This window comes from Suricata suricatta, chromosome 11 (genome assembly GCF_006229205.1).
Source record: "Suricata suricatta isolate VVHF042 chromosome 11, meerkat_22Aug2017_6uvM2_HiC, whole genome shotgun sequence".
NCBI lineage: Eukaryota > Metazoa > Chordata > Mammalia > Carnivora > Herpestidae > Suricata > Suricata suricatta.
Genome location: NC_043710.1, coordinates 17,553,058 through 17,565,685, shown reverse-complemented (window position 1 = coordinate 17,565,685; position 12,628 = coordinate 17,553,058). Strand labels below are relative to the sequence as shown.

At 53.8% G+C, this 12,628-nt stretch overlaps 1 protein-coding gene across 2 annotated transcripts in view; it reads left to right on the top strand.

Annotated features, from left to right (window-relative positions):
• The first annotated feature begins 84 nt into the window (after positions 1-84).
• The window catches only part of PRDM11 (PR/SET domain 11), a 49,262-nt gene continuing 36,718 nt past the window's right edge, over positions 85-12,628 (top strand). Inside the window, exons 1-4 of one of the 2 annotated variants that reach the window (XM_029956762.1) lie at positions 85-328; positions 934-1,058; positions 1,412-1,515; positions 2,102-2,364. In XM_029956762.1, coding sequence (XP_029812622.1) covers positions 940-1,058; positions 1,412-1,515; positions 2,102-2,364 — 486 coding nt within the window. In that variant the 5' untranslated portion in view covers positions 85-328; positions 934-939. Of the gene's footprint in view, positions 329-933; positions 1,059-1,411; positions 1,516-2,101; positions 2,365-12,628 lie in introns of those variants that run through there. The other variant, XM_029956763.1, reaches the window with a different exon arrangement.

Genomic DNA, 12,628 nt, shown 5'->3' with positions numbered 1-12,628 from the left:
GGCAGCCCCCGCCCCCTCGGCGCGCCCCCCGGCCCCGCCGGCACGGAGGAGGGGGCAGGCCGTCGTGCTTTCCCGCACCCCTCCCAGCAGCCGCCGGCTTTGGGGCCCCGGTGGGGAGCAGGGGGCTGATTAGCGGAGGAGCAGGGGTGTGGCCAGCGGGGCCCCGGGTAGTGAGTCACACACGCTGCTCGCCCAGTCCCGGGCCGCGAGCTCGGTCCCAGGCTGAGCTGCGCGCCGCGCTGGCCCGAAGAGTGTCCCCGGGCTTGACATGAGGACCCAGGGGTGCCGAGGGAGGGGCTGAAGCCCAGCGCGGTGGTGGAGGAGGGCGGTAAGCGGCGGGCTGGGGAGGCTCCCCTAGAGCAGAGCGGGTGGGGCTTGGAGTAGGGGCTGGCCCACACCAGGACCCCCAGGCCCCGCCCGTACCTGCTCTGAGCTGGCAGAGCGGGCCTGGCTGCATTCCCTGGCAGCGCCTGGGTGAGGGGCTGCACGACCAGGCGCCAGGGCCTCTTTGGTCCGACCGCCGCCCTTGGCCCCTCGCCGGACCTGAGTGGATCCCTTCCCTGCTCCCCATTGCAGACTTCTGTGCCGGGGCTCCTGTAGATTCTCCATACCCTATGCCCGTTAGTCTTGGGGTCCAGGCTGTGCCATCCAGTCCTGCCCCCTGGCCTGAGCTGCCCCTCGGCCTTTGACCCCACGGGGCTGGTGGCTCCAATCTTCCCCAGGACCAGCCCAGGATAGAAATGGCATTTCCTCTTGGCCCAGCGACAGCTGTTTTTGTTGTCTGTGTTCCCAAGCGCTTCCTCTGGGGACCTGGGGATGGCAGGGAGGGTAACTAGACTCCACGGGACCCCCACTTGCCCTCTGTGACACTCACCCTTCTTCCCCTGTCTCTTTGATCCTCTTCCTGTGCTGGTCCCGCCTTCGTGTCCCCAGGACAGAATGACTGAGAACATGAAGGAGTGCCTGGCGCAGACCAAGGCTGCCGTGGGGGATATGGTGACCGTGGTGAAGACTGAGGTCTGCTCACCCCTCCGCGACCAGGAGTATGGCCAGCCCTGGTGAGGCCCTGGTGTGGGGACAGGAGAGGGAAAAGTGGGGGATCGCTGGGCTGGGCTGGTCAGAGACTGTGGGGAAGAGTTCCCACTCCCAGCCCACCTTCCTTAGCCTGCTCTGGGTGGCTCCTGAGAGCAAAGGGGAGAGCGCAGGCTCTAGAAAGCACCCAGGCAGTGACCCTAGAAGGCCTGGGTCTGGGTCTCAGACCCTGCCTTTTTGCTTTCCCTGCACTGAATGGCCAGGGCTCCTCTGCCCGCATCCCCACGGCCTCCTGGCCCGGGCCCCCGCTTCTTGGCCCAGCAGCCTCTCGCCCTCTGATGGCTTCTTTGCTCTCTCCACTGGCCCCTGGCCTGGCCAGCTCTAGGAGACCAGACCCCTCGTCCGTGGAAGTGGAGGCCAAGAAACTGAAGGGGAAGCGTGAGCTCATCATGCCCAGAAACTTCCAGCAAGTGGACTTCTGGTGTAAGTGGAGCTCAAGGCTGTTCCTGGGGGACCCCTCCCTTCACCCCACTCCCACCCTCCACCCCATCTCTGCTTCGGGAATTTGCAGCCATAGTACTAACGATAGGCAGTCGCCTATTGCGTAGCAGACATGGAGCCCCGTTTCAGTTTATCCTCACCATTAGGCCCTGAAGTGGCTTTCAGGGGTCCCTTTTTCCAGGTGAGGACACCGGGGCTTGGTGAGGGTTAAGCGCCCTGCGTCGGGTCCCACAGCCCACAGAGGCATAGTTGCAGTTCAAACCCAGAACCCGTCTGACTCCAAAGCTGTGCTTGAAACTTGATCCACAGGGAGCTACTGGCTTCCTTTGCATTGGCAGGCGTGTCCTTTGAGCCCCCGGGGGAGGGTAATGGGTTATTACCACTTTAGACTCAGGGGCCTGTGGCTGGCTGGGGCGGAGCCAGGGCGGGGACTCCCAAGTCCCGTGCAGTGGGCTTTTCCCTTGTGCTGTCCTCAGGGTGGGCTTCCCATCAGCCCCTCAGGCTCTGCCAGGGAGGTCCTGCCTCCCTTCAGCAACTAAGGCTCTCTTCGATCTTTCCGTCCCTTCAGTCTGCGAGTCCTGCCAGGAGTACTTTGTGGATGAGTGTCCGAACCACGGTCCCCCAGTGTTTGTGTCCGACACGCCAGTGCCCGTGGGCATCCCAGACAGGGCTGCCCTCACCATCCCACAGGGCATGGAGGTGGTCAAGGAAGCCAGTGGGGAGAATGACGTGCGATGCATAAATGAGGTCATCCCCAAGGGTCACATCTTCGGCCCCTATGAGGGGCAGATCTCCACCCAGGACAAATCGGCTGGCTTCTTCTCGTGGCTGGTGAGTGTCCCTGAGGCTGTGCAGGGGAGAGGGTGCTAACAAACCTGGAGGGAAACCAGTAGGGGGAGTCCTACGCTGGCCCAGCCAGGCCCAAGAGCTTTTCTGCCACCACTCCAGGGAGCCTGGGCAATGGATCTTGCTGCCCCTGGCCCTAGCTAAGTGGTTGTGATCCTTGGTGGCCGAGGGCCATGCTAAGGAGCCCATCTGGCTTAGTCAGCGGAATTAGTGGCATGGGACCCACCGGCCGGGCCGACTTCAGGGTGATTTTCTCATGATTCTTCCTGTGCAGGTCTGGTGGGCCATTTTGTGGAACTGACAAAGGGTTCACCTCAAGCCCTTCTTTGGGGTGGGTGACTTGGATCCAGGGGCTGTGGGAATGCAGAGCGTGACATTCAGCTAAGAAAGCAGTGATGGCAGATGCCGGACTGGGTACCAGGGGAAGCTGGGTCCATGCGCTCGGGCAGTGGACTGTCTGGTGGGGGGGGTGGGGGTGAGGACAGGCATTGAACAGGTATATGCACATGTGATCCTTGGAGGGAAGATGGGACATTCTAGTTGCAGAGGGAGACGGTGGTGTTCAAGGTGCTCATGGATCTGGGGCCTGGAGCCCAAGTTCGTTATGCCAGCCAGCTTTGCTATTTACTCTGTGATGTGACCTTGGAAAGATCCTTTAACTTCTCTGTGCCTGTTCAATAATCATAGTTGATGGTGGCGACGAAATAGGTCAATACCGTACAGTACTTAGGACCAGCCCTGTCTCTGGTGAGCGTGCAGCGAGTATTAGCTGTTATTATTATTGGTGGCTCGCGCCGGGCGGGGGTGGGGGCTGGGGGAAGGAGTTTGGGGCAGGATCTCCTTGAGTGTGAGACTTGAAGCATGAGTAGCACTTAGTGGAAGGGGGGCTGTGCAATGCACACAGGACAGCTGAGTGAGAAGAACATCTAGTGAGTCTGTGTGGCGACAGCAGTGAGCCTGACAGGCAGAGTGGCAAGAGACCAGCGGGCGAGGGCGTCAGGGGGCAGATCACACTACGTTTCATAAGCCGGGTGAGTGCATGCTTCTCCCGCCGGCCAGGGGAAGCCTGGGAGGGTTGTCGGGCAGAGGCCTTACAGAACAGTTAGGTCATGCAGAATCAGGATGGGTAGGAGGCCTGCTGGGGGCCGGGGGGTTCAGGTCAGAAAAGAGGCTGGTTTCAACCGAGGCTCTAGAGGCAGGCCCGTTTGAGAGAGACTTAGGAGGGAGAATCCCCAAGATTTATTGATGCGTGGGATGTGGAGATGAGGAAGAGGGTTTGTAAAGATCTGAAGTGCAAGGATTGTCAGGGACGAGTCTTGGGAATCAAGCTTGAGGGGAGATGGAGGAAGGTGAGGCTGGTGGGGAAGAGCAGGCTAGGGAGTAGGAAGATCATTCGTCATTAAATAAACCTTTCTTGTGGGTCTCGCTTGTGCTAGGCACTGAGCCGGCCTAGGGGACACAGTGGTGGGCCAGATCGGACATCAGTTCTACTCTCCTAGAGCTTATTGTAGAGAAGCTGGCACGGATCAAAGGAGAAGGTAAATAAATGTAAAATTATGACTCAGGTGATGAAAAGGCAACAAGGCTAGGAGAAAAAGGAACAACCCGGGGAACTGATGTGGCCGGAGGTCAAGGAAGGCTTCCTGATAGTTGAGCTGTGATTGAAGAAGGAGGATGTCCACCAGATGGTCAGAACAACATGTGCAAAGGCCCTGTGGTGGGAGAGAGTATGGCATGTTTGCACAACTACAAGGCCATTGAACCTGGAATGGAGCAAGCACAGGGACCTGGAGGGAGAGACAGGCTCGGACACACAGGGCCCAGTGGGCCAAACCGGGACTTTTGTTCCTTATTTTAAGAACAGGGAGAAGTTTCCTTTATGTTTTGAAAGGGTGACCTTGGCTGCAGTCTGGAGAACAGATTGGGAGCAGGGGGCATTGGTCAAGAATGGATGGCTGCTGTCTAAGGCGGCGATGGTGGAGGCTTGGGCTAGGGTGGGGCAGTGACATGGAGGAAGGGTGAGCTGGTTTGTGAACTATTTCAGAGATGAGCGAGATTGACTTGGAAGTTGACTGATTGGCCTAAGTGAGGGAGAGGAATTGGCAAGAATGAGTCCTTCAGTGTCCTGCTCTCAGCAGGTCAGGGAGGTACCTGTCCGAGACATCGCATACAGGCGGGGCCCAGGCGAGGCCAAGATCCCGATCCTAGTATTAGACTCGTTGAGGTTGGAGTGACGTTCCCAGTGGCCATGTCAAGTAGGCAGTTAGCGATACGAGTTCGGACCTCGGAAAGGAGATTTGGAGATGTCACTTCACAACTCACCTGTGCACAGGTATCACGGGCTGGGAGTGCAGAGGGCCGACCCCGGGGGAGAAGTGATTAATGAGAAGTGGAGACGGCCTAGAATGAGCTTTGAGGAACTGTGATTTAGCGGTCCGGAAGGGGAGTGCGATCCTGTGAGGGAGACTGAGGAAGAGCGCCCTCGAGGTGGGAAGGCCAGAGCGGTCAACAGTGTCAACTTCTGAGAGGCCAGGCAAGAGAAGGGCTCAAAGTCCTCTGTCAGGTGTCACCGGCCACTCTAGCAAGAACTGTTACTGTAAGACCGCGGTTCCAACCTGGGGCCTTTAGGTCCCCTCCTCCCGCCCTTGCCCCTGCCTCTCCGGGGCAGCGGGGGTGGTGGGGGGAGACATTTGCTAATGTCTGGACACATTTTGGGCCGTCACAACTTGGGATGGAGATACGCTACTGGCGTCTAGAAGGTAGGGGTCAGGGATGCCGCTAAACCTTTCATAATGTACAAGACGGCCTCCGACAACAGAGGATGATCTGGTCTCTGTCATTCAGGGGGCTGTGGTGGAGAAGCCGGCAAGAGAGGCAGGAGGGTGCCTTGTTAGAAGCCTGGCGACCAGTATGGGCACTTTTTAGAAGTTTGATTAGAGATAAGATAAGCGGAAGAGAGACAGGAGAGAGGGGCGGTTGGCTGAGCAGACATGGGGGGCGGGGGACTTTGTTAAGACAGAAATGAAAACCCCGGTGGGGGGGCTCCCACCGAAGAGAAGGTTGAATGTAGAGTAGGGAGGAGGTGTGACGGACGGAGACGTGGCGTAGGGAAGGGAGACCGGTCAACAGTTTTTCTGTCACTGGAGGGATCGCCTAGTGGCTCGGAGCAGACGGAGGGAGGTGAGTGTCGTAAGCCAAATAACGGCCCCCTGATGTTGGCCACATCCTGATCCCTGGATCCTGCATGTACATACGTCATCTTAGATGGCAAAAGGGACCGTCCAGGGGTAATTGAATTAAGGCTCTTGAGGTGGGGGATTATCTTGGATTATCGGGGCGGGCCCCGTGGAATTACAAGTATTTTTATGAGAGGGAGGCAGGAGACTCAGAGTCAGAGAGACCAGATTGGGAGATGTTATCCGACCGGCCTTCAAGATAGAAGAAGGAGCCAGGAGCCAAGGAACGCAGACAGATTCTAGAAGCCGGGAAAGGCGAGGAAGTCGATTCCTCCCCGAAACCTCCAGACGGCAGCCAGCCAGCGCTCTGCCGACCCCTCGAGTTTAGGACTCGTGGCCTCTGGAGCCGCGAGGTAGTGGACTGGAAAGCTGCTGTGGCACTTGGTGAGGCGGCGATAGGAAGTGAGTGCCATGTCTGGGGGGGACATCTGCTGGCACGTCAGAGTGGTGGAGAGGGCTGGCCTGAGACAGGAGAGCAGCACGGATGAGCTCAGAAGGGGTGAGTGGAGCTGGGGGCCCCATGAAGTGCCCAGCACACCGGTGCACGCGGTTCAGCCAAGGACAGAAGCCTGGGTGGAGGGGACTCTAAGCCTATATACTGACAGCTGAGGCCCTGGGAAGGGACAGACAGCGGGGGCAGGGCTGCAGGGAAGTGTGAGGCCTGAAGGCCGCCAGGTTTGGGTGGCACAGGGACACGTGGCTGAGAAGGTAGCACTCGGGAGCTCTGGGGACAACTGACACACATGAGGTTTGCTCCCTGTTCTTGTGGAGCTTGTGGTCCGACCACAAGGAGCAGGGGCTAAGGTGGATGGGAGGGGAGGAGGCCTATTTCCAACCAAGTAATACTGAGGCCAAATGTGGCTGGTCATTGTGCTATAACAGAAAACTGTAGGGGGGCGCCTGGGGGGCTTATTCAGTTAAGCGTCCGGCTTCAGCTCAGGTCATGATCTCACGGTTCTTGGGTTCGAGCCCTGTGTCAGGCTCTGTGCTAACAGCTAGCTCAGAGCCTGAAGCTTGCTTCAGGTTCTGTATCTCCCTCTCTCTCTAACCCTCTCCTGCTCACACTGTCTCTGTCTCTCAAAAAAAAAATAAAACAAGCAAGAAACAAAAAAAAGAAAGCTGTAGGGCCAGAGAGAAAGTGGAGCTGGTTTTGACTGAGCAGATTGGAGAGGGGTCTTGAAGGATGTATAGAAGTTTGGCAGAGGGGACAATCTAGGCCCATGCCCAGGGGAGAAGGGCTGTTGGGGCCCCCACCTCACACCAAGAGAAGCTGCACCTTGGGACAGCCCAGCTGGGCAAGCTTGGGATCTCCAAAGCAGGCGGCTTCCCCGGGTCTGTGGCCTGGCGTGGGTCTAGGGTATGGAGAAGAGGGAGCAGAGCAGGCCCTGGAGTTTGCAGCCTGGTCCCGGACCAGCTGGGGCATGAGTGGGCGTGGCCTGCAGTTCAGGGACCAGGGGCCCCTGCAGTGTGGATGGGTGCGGGGAGGGAGTGGCGAGAGGCTGAGGGACCCTGTGGAGGCTCTGTGATCTGGAGAGGTGAGAGGTGTTGAAGGCTTGGAGAGAACAGATGTGCCAAATGGCTCAAGAAAGCAAAACCTGTGTGTGTGTGTGTGTGTGTGTGTGTGTGTGTGTGTGTGTGTGTATGTGTGTGTGTGTATGTGTGTGTGTGTCCTCGGTCAGGGAAAAAGCCAGAATCAGAACCAACTCTGCCAGCTTAGTGATGGGTTGGATGAACAGGGAACTGATTTTGGACCAGGATCTGGAAGCCCCCATGTCCTAAATTAATCACACTTGTTTGTCAATTCCTGTCTCAGAACCATACTTGGTGCCCTTTCTTGACCTCCTGCCTGTGTTCAAAAGCTCTGGCCTTCGCCCAGCACAACCCATTTCCGGCCACAGCTCCTTGTGCACAGTGGATTCCGGTAGAAATACCGATGGGGCTCAGGATCAGCATCGCTGTGGATGCTCTGGAGCACTTAGGAGGTTTCTGGCCCATGCTCAGCACTTTCCAGCATATCGCCTTTGATCTTAATGTTGCCCCTGAGAAGTAGGGTTTCTTCTACCCATTGTACCAACTGGGAAAACTGAGGCTGGGAGAGGAAAAGTCCTTGTGCACAAAATTAAATAGCTGGTGAGCAGCTGAGCTGGGCTTCACTCCAGTAGTCTTGACTCTGGAGCCCACCCGCCTGGGCCTTCTCCGCCTTCCTTCCTTATCCCCCCTGTTCCTGCCTGCTGGCCTTGGTTGACTTTCTTCTTCTCATCCTTCCTGCTCTGCACTGGTTCCCTCTCCATCTCCCAGAGGCAAGCTGGTCCCACTGGGCCTGCACCTAGAGGGACTCAATGGCCATTTCCGCATCTCTCCGTGGCCTGGCCTCTTCTGCAGGAGTTTTGCCATCACTTCTGACTGTTCGGGAAAGAGCTGCCCTCTTCCTCTGCTCTCTCCTCTCATTGGAAGGTTTCCAGGCAGCCTGTCAGACACTGAAGGCTGGACACGATGCCACAGGCACGAGGCATTTGGGAGAGCCGTGCAGCCGTGTAGTTTGGTAAAAGCCAGAAGAAAGAGGGCCAGCACTGGGCTTTTATTGACAGTATTCACTTAGACCCAGTCTTGTTCCAGAAGGGGTTTAAGATCGCCTAGCAGGTTACATAAGATATACCATAAAAGCACGTTAAAACTGGGAGAGACAGAAGAAAGAAAAACAAGGGTGGGGGACCTTCAGCGGAGCCAGGAGAGACGCTCAAAATGCATACCTCAAAGACCCGTATATGCACTTTCAGCTCCATGGGGTCCAACTCTGGCCGCCGCTGGGAAAAGGCAAGCCTGGTCAGCTACCGGGGCATTCTGTCCATGTTGTGAAAAGTCCCTGGAGAGCTCCTGGTGAGGTGCCCCTTCTGGGCACTGATGCTGGACCGAAGATTTCCCACGGGTCCTCGTAAAGAGGACACTGTGTGGTGGCGTTATCCCCCTGCTGTCATTCAGCCTCTCCACTGGCCAGACCCCTACTCTCCTGGGGAAAGCAGAGGTGAAATGGTATTTCAGGTGTTTTCTGCTTCAAGTTCTATCATGAAATGGAGATTTATCTCAAAACTTGAAATTGGATGCACGAAAGCTCGTGACACAGCCTCCAAAACAGAATCTGAAAAACCTGGAGTGACCGGGACGGGTGGAGGCACGAGCAGATGGTTGCAGGGACACGAGGGGTCGGCGGGAGCAGGCAGGTGTCACCAAGCTTGGAGGAGCTCAGAGAGGGACAGGAGAATGGGCTTGTCTGGGAATACAGGAAGGGACACTTGAGACCCATTGCCTTGCGTGGGTGCGTGTGCACATGTGTGTGTGAGTGTGAACAGATGCTTTTCCTGCTTCTTTGTTCATTTCTATTAACTCTATTTTGAAGTGTTCAAGCTCTGTAGAAAAGCTATACTAGTGTAATAAACACCCACCCACCCAGCACCTAATTCACCCATTGGCAACATTTTATAACAATTGCTGAGTCTCCGCCCTTATGTATCTACAGGCACGCAGGTGCACACGTTCTGTTTTGTCTTGTTTTGTTTCTCTGAGCTGTTTGAGATGTGGTTGTAGACCTTGGGCTTATGGGTCATGCATTCTCCATCTCCACTACTCAGCTCTGCTGCTGCAGGGTGAAAGCTGCCACAGATTACGTGAATGAATATGTCTGGGTTTCAATAAACTTTATTGGTGAACGCTGAATGCGCATGTCATGAAATTTCAAATGAAATTCGAATCCCATAAATTTCATATAAATAAAATGACATGAAAAACTTTTTTCATTGTTAAAAAATGTAAAAACCGTGCTTAGCTCACAACTGTATAAAAACGGGGCAAGGAGGTGCCTGGGTGGCTCAGTCGGTTAAGCACCCAACTCTTGATCTCAACTCAGATCTTGATCTCAGCTCAGGTGTTGATCTTGGGGTTGTGACTTCAAGCCCAGCATGGAGCCTACTTAAAAAAAATAACAGGTAGGGGGCTGCATTTGAACTGTAGGCAATAGTTTGCTACCCCTGCCTTACAAGGTTCCATATATTTATTATACTTTGGAAATTTAACCATGGATACGATACAATACTGTCTCAACTGCAGTCCTTATTCAGATTTTCCCAATCACCCTGGAGAAATGGCCTTTCCAGTTTGTCCCCCATCTAGGTCCCACTCATGCATTGAATCGTCATGTCTCGATAGTCTCCTTTATTCTAGAACAGTCCTTGCATTTATTTTTTTCTTTCAGGATATTCACACTTTTGAGAAGTTCTGCACAGTTGTTAGCAGAAGGTTGCACAGTTTTGATTCGTCTGATTGTTTCCTCATGGTAGATTCAGATTATAGATTTTTGGCATGAAGGATATTGTGTCTTTCCTTGTAGAGAACAGAAAAATGTGAGGTCAGTTCGTCTTATCTTTTACCCAGTGGTTTCAGCAACTGTTGATGATTCTTGTCTGTATCGATCATTATCCATGGTTTCAAATGATTGGCATTTGACGTTCTTCATGTACAATGTGTCATCCTTCTACAAAAAGAAAAAAAAAGGTACTCAACTTTCTCCTCCGCCCTATTGCTTGTTTTAAAGTTATTTTTAGTATCAGTACGGACTCATGAATCCTTTTTTTCCCCTTCCGTGTGTTCTAGTCCATTCTCGTCATCCATTCTGATGTTTAAATTGCCCTAGATTTGGCCATGCAGACTGGCTCCTTTTCCCAATTTTAGTACTTCCCTCACTTTTTGGTGCAAAACGATGTTCTGGCCGTCTCTCCTAAGAGCCCTAATTTGTTGTAGTGGAAATGGTGTTTAGAAGTCAAGATCTGTGGGCACTAAGTGTAAGTGTTGCTACCGGGGTCTCCTTGCTTCTAGGCCCGAACTAGAATTTGAGGGATGAGTTTCAGTGAGTCTGGGACTGAGGCAACATGGAGTCACAAGCAGTGGGCACAACATGTACGGAAGTCCAGGGGCACAGGTGGCATGAGGGGGAAAGGTGGCAGGGTAAAGCCAAGTCCAGAGTGTGCTTAGAAGGAAAAGTGGAAGATGATGCCAGAAAGAAGTTGCTTTGCTCATGTTCAAAGTTGCCAGGGATCTTAAAAGACTACCAATTCAGTATCAGCTTCTCCAGAAATAAAAGTATGTCCCTCAATCTTTAGATTCCTCTAATATCAGAAGCATTAAATGGGCTTGCCTTGCATAACATTTTTTAAATATTTTATTTATTTTTGAGAGAGAGAGAGACAGAGAGAGACAGCGTGAGCGGGGGGCGCAGAGAGAGAGGGAGACACAGAATCCAAAGCAGGCTCTAGGCTCCGAGCTGTCGGCACAGAGCCTGACTTGGGGCTCAGATACATCAACCATGAGATCATGACCTGAGCCGAAGTCAAACGCTCAACCGACTGAGCCAACCGGGCACCCTATTGTATAATTTTTATAAATGCTGGTCGTTTGGTTATCGAACCACAAACCAAACCAAAGACTCACCTCAAATATATAATGTGCCTGTGAACTCGCTTTATTCTCGAGATCTGTTATTTTGGAATAAAAGTAGAGCATGGGAAACTCTTCTGAACTGGCCCTGTATCTCCAGGCTAAAGTAGCTGCTAACTTGACCGTCACCATTGCTTTGGCTGTGGTCGTGTGTCCTTTGTGTTATACTGGGGTGACTTTTCAAATATACAGGTAGCTGTTGTGACTATGTGGTGTATTACCTACGTTCACTCCCAAAGCAGTGAGCAGGTTCCCTTTCCTCCACTTCCTGGTCAGTGCTCGTCACCTCCCGTCTTTCTGAGCACAGCCCTTCCAACAGGCGTGAGGGGATGTCACGCTGTGGTTTTGACTTGCATGTCCCTGATGGCTAGTGAGGTCGTGTATCTTCTCCTGGACCTGCCGGTCAGGCTACTTTTAATGTTCATGGGGTCCCAATGTGACATTAATTTTATTCTGATGTTATTTAAAATGGTTTAGGCATAGAGCTAGATGAAATGGTTTAGGCATAGAGCTAGATGAAACGACGTTTCTTACAGCTTTTGAAGAGCTATAAATCCACGACAGACTTGCGAATATCAAATGAACAGACCTATGCAAACGTATGTAATTCAAATGAATGAAATCAGCATAATGTGTGGGATGATGTTTTTTACTGAAACAAAATTGCTGTTTCCCAGGTGGCCATGGTAATGACTAGGAACACCCAGATTCTTTGGCATTTGGCAGGTTTGTGCCTTCGTGTGCTGTGTGACTCCTTGCTTGTCTCCCTTTGTCTCTATTTGAAACACTGGGACATCGTTTAGTGCAACTGCCTTGCCGCTTCTCACTCTTTTCTTTACCAGAATGAATCATATGCCCACCAAGTGCGCGTGTGCTCTTTTTTCACTAGTTCACGGCCAACGGTAACAATGGATGTTATATCCTCAACTGTTACAGTGTAGCAGGCTGCCTCCAGATGCTGCAGCAGAGACCTGGGGTTGCACCCTTTCTTGTGTAAAGTGTCAGATTGTAAACATTTGAGGCTTTGCGGACCTTAGGGTGTCTGCCCCAGCTGCCGGGTTCTGTCACCGCAGCAGGAAACAGTCACAGGTGTGGTGGGTGCTCGCAAAACTGTTTATGGATTCCAAAATTTGGACTTTCACATGATGAAGTCTCTTTCTTCGGAGTGATTTTCAACCATCCAGAAATGCACAAACCCTTCTTAGCTGGCAGGCCATCGGAAACAGGCGGCGGGCCGGATGTCGCCTGCAGGGCCTCAGTTTGCCAACCTGTGACGTAGAGCGGCAGTGATTGATCCTTGCTCGTGGACCTGCTAGCTGAACCGTGCTTCCTCATTTATTCTGGCGCATCTGCTGGTGGACTGTGGGGGGATGCTGGCTTCGTTGGGCGCGGCCGGGCCACTCTCCCACAGCCCCCGGGCCACCTGTCTCCTCCCGTGGGGCAGGTCTGCTCCATTGCATGTCAGTTTGGGCCCAGACTGAAGGAGCAGGGGCTCTCTGGAGAAGCTCTTCTCCGCTGAAGGCAGAGGT